This window comes from Gadus morhua, chromosome 16 (assembly GCF_902167405.1).
Source record: "Gadus morhua chromosome 16, gadMor3.0, whole genome shotgun sequence".
Taxonomy (NCBI): Eukaryota; Metazoa; Chordata; class Actinopteri; order Gadiformes; family Gadidae; genus Gadus; species Gadus morhua.
Window position 1 is genome coordinate 8,462,348 of NC_044063.1, and position 10,000 is coordinate 8,472,347.

A 10,000-nucleotide genomic window follows, 5' to 3' on the forward strand; every position below is an offset into this window, starting at 1 on the left:
AATGAATCAAGCCACAGTCTGAGTTTCCATAGTTTGTCTTTCTTTTCCGTCTCAGATACTGTTATGTTGTTTACAAAATATAATGACGTCAACAGGGATTGGAATCTGTTGCGTGGCATCACATCAGCAACAGGGGAGTACCGCGTCTCTGTCTCCCAATACATACGGGTTCCAGCCATTTGTACCAGGCCCATCTTCAGGTACATGCCAAGCATTTTTTCAATTTCCTTTGCAGTGGTGTTTACAGATGTTCCATGCACCTGAGAGCTGTACTCATTCGTGTTTTGGGTCACAGCCTCAATCATGTCTTCGGACACAAACTTCTGGAAGTATTCCAATGGTGTGTGGAGGGAAATGTCATCTGCTGTGATATCCAGACCAGAATAATCAGTGTTGGGACTGATGAAATCTTTTTTCAGCCGACGATACCTGTCACGGTGCATGGTGTGTTTGTTTGTTGTTGGCTCGATGTCCACGTAATTATCAGCTGGACAGACCATGGGTGGTTGGTTTTCTTTGTCCACTTCTTTACAGACATCTTCATCGGAGTCTTCATCGCTCTCATCGGTGTCACTGATTTCAATCTCAACCTCACTCTCTCCATTTTGGACCAGGTCCATAACATCCTGCACCGTGTATCGCGGCTTTCTCCTTGCTGGTGGCATTCTGAAAATAAAATATCAATTAATTAACATGTATATACGTATGTTTTATATATTGTAGTACATAACCTGAAGGAATAGATAGGGTGGTGGACCAAGTGCTCAGGGTAGAAATGTTTTCCAGGCAGACAATACTGTCTGCCTGGTAAGTCGCTTTGGACAAAAGCGTCTGCTAAATTCCCTAAATGCAAATGTAAATGGGTTAATGGCTCTAATTATCACACTAAAAGGAAAACCTGCATCCCCCCACTTACATCCACACCCCACATTCAGGAACATTCCTTTCCCCAGAACTGAATTGTCTGTTGATATCCCCTTTGTGGACAAAGTCATGGAATTTTAGGTCAGGCTGATCAAATTAACTACATTTTTTAGAGATAAAACACAACACACAAGGGTAGAATGTATACTAATATAGAAAATACTCTGTTTCAGGCACTGGTGTAGCGGAGGGAATACAACCAGTTTGAGCCCACTGCAACAAGCCAGCTATTTTGACTACCACATTCACCCGGTGTTGTGTAATTGCAACAATTATATAACAAGCTCTTAATGAAATTTGATATACTATAACTACATATGTACATGCTCTAGACATTATAATAACAACCCAAAAATATATAAAATACATTTTACTTACATGTATCTGATGAATCCAATCCAATGAAACCAATAGATGTTGTTCGAAGGAAACCTTCAGAGGTTGTGTGAGTTCATGGCCAGAAGGCGTTACTTATAAACAAAAACGGGGGGGGGCTAAGAGAAGGCAGTAGAGAGAAGATGGGTCTTGAGGCGGGATTGGAAAACTGGGAGGGACTCTGAGGCCCAATCCCATTTCTACCCTTTACCCATTCCCCTTACCCCTCCCCCTTGTTTGGAAGGGGTAAGGGGAAGGGGTAAGGGGAAGAAATGGGATTGGGCTTTGAAGAGCAAAGGCCCCCAACAGAGACCCGTAGACCATGAGAGAGAGAGAGAGAGAGAGAGAGAGAGAGAGAGAGAGAGAGAGAGAGAGAGAGAGAGAGAGAGAGAAGATACAGCAAGAGTGAAAAGAGAGAGAGGGAAAGAGAGACTGGGAAGATACAGCGAGGGAGAGTGTAAAGAGAGGGTGAGAGAGCGAGAGAGAGACAAGATACAGCGAGAAAGTGAGAAAAGAAAACGACAGAGAGAGTGAAAAGTGAACACAATTTTAAAACCTTTTGCTTAATCCAGGCTCAGCTAATCACATTTGCAGTCAGCGCTAAAATTCACTTTGGTTGATTAGCATTAATAAAGCTCCCCACCATTTTCGTGGTTTCATTAACATATAGACACTACTGGAAGGAGGCACATACATTTACTATGCAAGCGCACAAGAACGGCGAGCGTAGATGCAAGGAAAAGGTCAAGCTGGAGGGATATTGGTCGTGTCTCCCTCTTCGTAAGCTTTGTGAATACGTACTTCTGTTTCGTCATACATTCTTATACTGTTACAATTCTCTTTCTATTCTATATTATTTTTAGTTTTTGTACCCCACAAACAGTCTGCTGTCGTTTCCTAACAACGTTCAACGAGTTAGCAGAGCACCTAGATATAAATACACTGTATATAGCTTGTTATTTTATCCTTATCTTCTCCATAACTCTTTCCGTCAACTTTTGCTGCTGTCATTTTCTCCCTGGAATGAATAAGGTGTTATCCGCATCCTCATCATCTCACTGTCTAGCACCTCCAGTTGGGGACTCATAAAACACTCCCGACGTCAAACACCATCCATCCACCCATGCATCCGAAACCCCTCGAACGCCGGCTCCAGACTCACGCACACGCTGAGCAGCTGAAGCCTGAGTCCCCGGAGAGACGCGTTGAGGGGTGGATGGCAGGCGTGGATCTAGGATCAGTATCAGGAGCCCCGAGGAGTCACCGCCTGCTGCTGCAGTCAGCTGAGGGTGGCGGGTGAGTGGGTGGAAAGGCCCTGCCACACGGCGCGGAGGAACCAGCTCAGCAAGCCGAGATCCGACCTCATCACTTTGTACTCAGAACATCGCTTTGTTCTCCCCAACCTGTACCGTTCATGTATTTGTTTTACATAGTGTAGGGGAGTGTAGCGTTGCGTTGGGTATTTTAGGGTTGCATAGTCTTGTCTAGTCTGGTTGCATTGTTTGACACCACCCGACTCTGTGGGAATGTGAGTTGTACGGATGGAGGCCATCACAAAGCAGAATAGAGACGGACTGGAGAAGCCCTCCATGAACGCAGACAATCTCCGACCCCCGAGTCATGCTTGGACCTTCATAACTGACACCATAACGTACAGGTCCCTCCGCTCTCAATAATAATAATAATAATAATAATGATCATGATCATAAAAAAATAATAATACATTGTATTTGTTTCGTGATTTTCCCGAAGATGGACTGAAGGAGAACAGGAAGGAGAACAGAAGAGGAGAGACCTTCTCACGGACCCCGTGTGGGATCCCTCACCCACCTTGATCTCCTTGCGGGTCTCGCCCGGTTTGAAGGCGAGGGTTCCCTCGCTGTACTCGTAGTCCGACCCGGCGTTGGCGGAGCCGTCCTCGGTCCTGTAGTCCACGTAGAAGGTGCTCTCCCCCAGGCCGCCTGCACACACACACACACACACACACAACACCTCAGCTACCTCATCTCCACACACAACACCTCAGGAACCTCATCACCACACACAACACCTCAGGAACCTCATCCCCACACACAACACCTCAGGTACCTCATCCCCACACACAACACCTCAGGTACTGTACCTCATCTCCACACACAACACCTCAGGTCCTGTACCTCATGTCCACAAACAACACCTCAGGGCCCAGATCTCAACACACAACACCCAAAATCTGGATACTACTCGGTGTGTGTGTGTGTGTGTGTGTGTGTGTGTGTGTGTGTGTGTGTGTGTGAATGAGTCTGTGCTTAAAACCTTCTGATGCGCCAAAACATACACTATCAGGGACATTATTGATTTTTAACTCAATACTAATCAAGTATTTTCGAGTAATTTAATCTTACACAACCTTCATTTCAGCTTCTTCTGGAGTTACGATTATGTGTCTGCCCACTCCAAACAATCCCTGCAGAAAGCATCCCTCTTGCCCCGTCAAATATAATTGGCTTGACTTGCCTCAAACAAACATAATTGTTTCTTTTAGTAGCTGCAATGCACCGAAACGAAGAGTAACAATCCGTTTTCATTAAAAATGAAATCAAATGTTTGCAAACCGTTCTAAAAACTGCTTAACAAATTTATGAAATGTTTAAGTAAAAGAGTAAAAAAATTAATTAGCCATTGCAGATCAGGGCTCAATGACCCAGGAAATGTTTTTTCTTCGACATCCTGGGTTACATTTTTTTCTGGCTGTGCAGAAACCCATTGGATTCACCCTCCATTGGTTTTACAACAAAAATTCACAGCCCATAGATTGCATGTGTAAATATGGGTCCTGTCCCTTTTTCTCAGCTACACGTTGGATCTGTTTGTTTCAAAGGGCGAGCGAGAATACATCGGGGAACAAAATGGATCCAATTATTTTTTACTGGAGGTTAGATTAACCTCGGTCTTTTGTGGCGGTGGCTTTATGAAAACACACAAAGAATTGTAGGATTTGGCGGTTTAGCGGTTCTCCTATTGAATTAAACTATGGTGGTGACATAATTGTATAGATAACAGGACCAGTCACAATGAGATGAGCGATTGCATCATCAACTGCTGTTAATGGTTTGGAATCTCTGTTTAACGTCTCGCTCATTTTCACCCGTCTATCGACGGTAATGACCGTTGCAACATAACAGTTTGTTTAGTCTAAGTATATCCTGAAACACTGAATAGACATCAGTAACTAATGTCTTTTTGAACTCATTCAAGCAAACCAATGTGGAAACTGTTTAAAAACAAAAACAACTAACTATTTGTTGAAAAAGAAAACGGACTCCACCAACCGAGCAACAAACTAATATGGATAAGTTGAAATAGCTGTTTTGAACTCTCATTGGTCCAGAAGAACAGAAGAGGACTCTAAGTGAAGCTGATTGGTTACTCCTGATGAGGAGCGAGAGTTAGCCAACCTCTCTCCCCTGAGCCATCGATGACTGAGAAAAAACTAACCAGCCAACAGATTTTAGAAACAAAACCGCAGGCTGACTACAGCAACAAACAAACAAACAAACAATCCATCTTATTTTACAAAGGAAAACGCAGGCCGACTACAGCAACAAACAAACAAACAACTTTAAAAGGCTCTTTCAAAATATCAAATTCGGCCCAAACATCAACCAAAATCAGCTGAACCATTGGCTGACTCCTGACAAATTCACTATTCCACAGCGAACAGACTCAAAGGCCCAGCAACATCAAACCAACCCAGGGCCCAGGACCCCAGCCGCTTCAGTTGTTTGTTCTTTTGAACCAACCAGCAGATTCCAAAACAGCCTTTTTTCTAGGTGTTCACAAACCTTGGGTTATGGGAGCTTTCTGACTTATAAGCTATAAATACAAGATGTATGATTACAAATGAAACGATTTAAAGGGTTTGAAAAGCCTCAAAGGTCCAGCACGTATGATTAAACATGCAATTTTTTCTCTGAAATAAACCATTGTTGGCCTTTGCAAAGAGCCGGCCGGATGTGGTCCGGATTGGCCCGCGTGCCGCTGGTTGAGTACCCCCGCTGTGGTGAGTGTTCCCCGGCTACCTTGGCACACCACGGCGAGGGTCAGCACCCCGCAGTTCTCCATGCACTGGCTGTGGGCGCTCTCGAAGGCCAGCCGGCTGCACAGCTCCAGGTCATCGTCCACCACCAGCTCCTCGTCCACCACCACCGCCCGCCGGGACTGGTCCGCCGCGTGCCTCTTCAGCACGTTGCCCGCGCCAATCATCATGCGCGTGGCCTGGAAGGAGGGAGGGAGGTGGGGGGGTGGAGATGGAAAGAGAGAGAGAACAGGTGTAGGAGGGAAGGAGGGAGAGAGTATAGGAGAGAGGGTTATGGTTCTGTGTCTGTTTGTGTGACCTTACTGGCTTTTCCTTTTGTGTTCATCGTGTCTGCATGGGTATCTGGATTTAGCCCTGTGTGTGTGTGAGTGCTCATGTGTGTGCGGGCCTTTAAGTGTGTGTGTGTGTGTATGCATGTGTGTGTGTGTGCATACAAGTACGTGTGTGATTGTGTTCATACACGTGTTTGTGAATGTGTGTGTTTGCGTGCACGCGTGTGGTGTGCAAACAAGTTTATGTGTGTGCGTTTGTGTGTGTTTGTGTGTGTGTGTGTTGTTAGATTTCAGCTTATTTCTAAACTGTTCGTATAGTCTCTGCGTTGTGTATTTTTCGTGGTAGTAGTAATTCTTGAAGTGGAAATCAAAGCAACTTGACAGGTTGGATCAGAGGGTTGAATAGAAAGTTTATTCCAGGACGCAGTACAGCGAGATACAGACTTAGGTTGAATAATCTATAGTGTAGGCGGTTGAGTGTGCCTGTGTGTGTGTGTGTGCATGCGCGTGTGTGTGTGTGTGTGTGTGTGTGTGTGTGTGTGTGTGTGTGTGTGTGTGTGTGTGTGTGTGTGTGTGTGCGCGCGCGTGTGTTTGTGTGTGTGTCTCACCTGAATGCGGTAGAAGGCCCTGCTCTTCTGCTGGTGCAGCAGGGCGTAGTAGTTGGCCAGCTCCACCAGCTGGTCCAGCTCCTTGTCCGGGTACTTCTGCTTCAGCTCCTTCAGGATCCGGATGACCTGGGGACCCCACAACGTGCTTAGAACACGCCTAAAACATGTTTGAACGCACTCGAGGCGTGCTCAACAGACAGTCAACCACTTACCTGGAGACCACGAAACATGCTTGAAACAAAGAACGTACGTTGAGACAACCCACAACGTTTAAAACCACCCAGCAGGACACAGTGAAACCCACCTGGGGAGGGCAGACTAAACTAAACTATTCTTTAAGTAAGCTTTACCCAAGTCTAAATGGCTTCCCAACGTCACGCCCTCATGCTAATGGAACCAGCGCCATCTGGGCCTGAGAAAAATGCCCACCATCTGTTGGGGCAACAACAACACAATGTTGGGCTGACATTAGATTAATTTGATTTGATTGAACTTGTTAGATTGTTGAGTACGGATGCGTCCCATGCCAATAAAGTGTTTTATTAGTGGGTGTCCATATACCCTTTTAGTGGAAGTGTGCTGTGGCGCTTGAGAGCAGAATCACATCAGGACACGTTGATGAGGTCAATGGAGTTATATTTACTTTTCATTCAGTGTATTTTTTCATGGACAAACTTTGTATTTGTTGCTGTGCCCACACAACATGTGCCTCGGTTTGCATGTGTGCGTGTATGTGCGTGTTTTTGTTTTTGTTTGCCTCTCTGTGTCTGAGACTGACAATGAGTGGGCACACAAAGCTAATTAGAAAAAAGGTTGTGCAGTTGTGTGTGTGTGTGTGTGTGTGTGTGTGTGTGTGTGTGTGTGTGTGTGTGTGTGCGTGTGTGTGTGTGTGTGTGTGTGTGTGTGTGTGCGTGTGTGTGTGTGTGTGTGTATGTGTGTGTGTGTTTGTGTGGGTGCGGTTGGAGCCTCTTCCGTTGATGAAGTTAACACCGGACCACCTGGAGGTGCAGAATCGGATCATCCAATTAAACATCTGTCTGAGAGAAGAGGGGCTTGATGGCTATGGGGACAAGCCAATCAGCCGCCTTCCTCTGTGGCCCCAGCTAGCCTGACACACACCCCTCAACAACCCAGGGCCCAGAGCGTGGGCGGTTTGAACAAAGTCATCAACGGCTAACACTGCAGAGAAGCAGAGCAGAGGTTTGGACTACAGCAGGATGGATGTGTGGACTAATTAACTGTGAAGGAAGCTAAATGTGAGGGGAAGAGTGTGGGTGGACATTAGCAGAGATTCGATTTGCGGTTATGAGGTTACTATGGTATTTGTGCCTGCGTGCCACACACATACACCCAATAAGAAGTCCTACTGGTAAAGGGAGTAAGTGGCTAATGATAACTTTTCCAAACAAATTAGATACTGGGATCAGAGATCATCTGTTAACATCCCCTATGTAGTCGTTTAAGTAGATGCATTTATCCCAAGTGGTTTACTGGGGTTTTAGATCCAGGTTGTTGAAGAGTATAGAGTGGTTTGGCTCCAGGCCGCCTACACTAAACTATTCTGCTATCTTCTATTTCCAGCTGCAGACTGCATGAATCTACTGCCGGGTGGCCCTCTGACGTTAGCTCCATCGGCCCTCATTGTTTAATAAGGCTGGCAGCAGCTGTTTCACGTCTTCCCCTCCCGTTGTGGATCACCCGGGAGGACGTTATTGCTCCCTCCTCATGTGTGTCGAGAGGTATTCTATTCTCTCACTCTTCATCCCGCCGTCTTTTACTGCCAAAGATATTATGCTTTTTTGAATTTCAGCGGTTGAAAAGTGAGCGGGAAGATACAGGAGGGCTGCGTTCAAACTCTGTGTGCTTTGCTCAAAACAATATGATTCTATTCATTACAATATGAAATAAAAAGCTAGCTGAAAACAACATGATTCTATTCATTACAATATGAAATAAAAAGCTAGCTCAAAACAAAATGATTCTATTCATTACAATATGAAATATTGCACAGCGAGCCTGGCACCGGGTGTGCTTTGAGCTTTGGAGGGAGGCCTACTGTAGCAGCTGCAGAGTGTTCGACTCCCTCCAGAAGGTTCTGGCGTTTAAACTCCAACGTCTGCAAAGCAGAAGAGCCTAACCCCTCACCTGCTCCTTCATCACGCTGTGCCTCTAGTCACTAGAAGTCCTTCATTCACCCCACTATCCGATCACCATGGCGGGGACAATCCTGACTAACAGCCATGTAAACAGTTCCTCACCCCAGGCTCTCCATCCCCTGCGATCTGTTGCACACTCGCAATTTAATTCTGCATATTACTATGCATATAAGTGTGCATATTATTTCTGCATAATGCAAATGTCCATTGTGGATTCTGCACCAACCTTCTATTTATGCTATAAGTCTTTTTCTTCTAGATTTGTATTTGTGTCCTGAATGAGTGCTCACACTAGCACCAAGGTGAATGCCTTGTCCTTTATTCTTTTGGCAAATAAAAATGTCAGATTCTGATCTGACCTCCATTAACCCCATTTCCTGTTCCCTCAAGTACAGCATTCATCACTGCTATACTGCCAGTAGATCCTTTTAAATGTCTTCACGCGCAAACAAAAATACATTCTAAACACATCTTGTTGCAAAGCCAAGTTGTTGCGTGTGTCCTAGTAAATTTTGGCGCATTTTGGATCTGAACCCAACGAAGAAGGGTAGCCAGCGAATTTAGACGAGGCAGTGTGTCACATTGGCTTTAAAAAGATATCATTGAGGCGAGCAAACAAAACAAATCTGAGAACAGCCAGTTCTTCTGTGTATGCAGGACTCAGACAATCAAGTGACTCACTTGATTGTCCCTGCAATGAATAGCTGGGGAACACACACGATGAGGAAAAATATGTCTGTTATGTGTGTACGTGCGTGCTACCGTGTGCATATAGACCATCTCAAATCACCTCTCACTTTGTTTGAAGAGAACATTTCCATAAGTGAGTCACTCTGGTTTTACGGAATAAAAACATGCCTTCATGGGTTTCAGGCTTTTAGCATCAATTAGCAAAATTGTGAGGCAGGTTCTGTCTCCAAAGCTCCAATTAGCTGCTTATGTTAGAAGCTTAGCATCTGACTCTTCACAACCTCGCCATGGCAGGGATTTCTCCCTCTCTCTCCCACTCCCTCCCTCTCCCTCTCCCCCTCTCTCTCCCACTCCCTCCCTCTCCCCCTCTCTCCCCCTCTCTCTCCCACTCCCTCCCTCTCCCTCTCTCTCCCACTCCTTCCCTCTCCCTCTCTCTCTCTCCCTCTCCCCCTCTCTCTCCCACTCCCTCCCTCTCCCCCTCTCTCTCTCCCTCTCCCCCTCTCTCTCCCACTCCCTCCCTCTCCCCCTCTCTCTCCCTCTCTCTACCACTCCCTCCCTCTCTCTACCACACCCTCCCTCTCCCCCTCTCTCTCCCTCTCCCCCTCTCTCTCTCCCACTCTCCCCCCCTCCCTCTCTCTCTCCCCCTCTCCCTCTCTCAATCCCTCTCCCCCCCTCTGTCCCTCTCTCCCCCCCTCCCCCCCCCTCTATCTCCCTCTCTCTCCCCCTCTCTCCCTCTCCCTCTTTCTCACTCCCTCCCTCTCCCCCCTCTCTCTCACCTCCCTGCGACTGTCGTCCAGCTCCTTGGCGTTCTCCATGATCACCAAGGTGCTGTTGGAGATTGGGATGTTGCCGCCGGACGCGGTCGCCATGGCGCCCCCTGCTCCGGCCGCAGCGCCG

General features: G+C 46.5%; 2 protein-coding genes across 3 annotated transcripts in view; both read right to left on the reverse strand.

Moving 5' to 3' along the window:
* Positions 1 to 1,412, reverse strand: part of LOC115560762 (piggyBac transposable element-derived protein 1-like) — a 2,098-nt gene extending 686 nt beyond the window's left edge. The window contains exons 1-2 of the mRNA XM_030380291.1: positions 1,303 to 1,412; positions 1 to 666 (exon numbers count right to left, since the gene is read on the reverse strand). The exon at positions 1 to 666 is cut by the window's left edge and continues 686 nt beyond it. Of these exons, the coding sequence (XP_030236151.1) occupies positions 1 to 665 (665 nt within the window). The 5' untranslated portion in view covers position 666; positions 1,303 to 1,412. The remainder of the gene's footprint in view (positions 667 to 1,302) is intronic.
* The window catches only part of slc8a2b (solute carrier family 8 member 2b), a 110,484-nt gene that overhangs the window by 15,242 nt on the left and 85,242 nt on the right, over positions 1 to 10,000 (reverse strand). For both annotated transcript variants that reach the window (XM_030380274.1, XM_030380273.1), the window contains exons 7-10: positions 9,880 to 10,000; positions 6,258 to 6,383; positions 5,361 to 5,556; positions 3,130 to 3,260 (exon numbers count right to left, since the gene is read on the reverse strand). The exon at positions 9,880 to 10,000 is cut by the window's right edge and continues 248 nt beyond it. In XM_030380274.1, coding sequence (XP_030236134.1) covers positions 3,130 to 3,260; positions 5,361 to 5,556; positions 6,258 to 6,383; positions 9,880 to 10,000 — 574 coding nt within the window. The remainder of the gene's footprint in view (positions 1 to 3,129; positions 3,261 to 5,360; positions 5,557 to 6,257; positions 6,384 to 9,879) is intronic.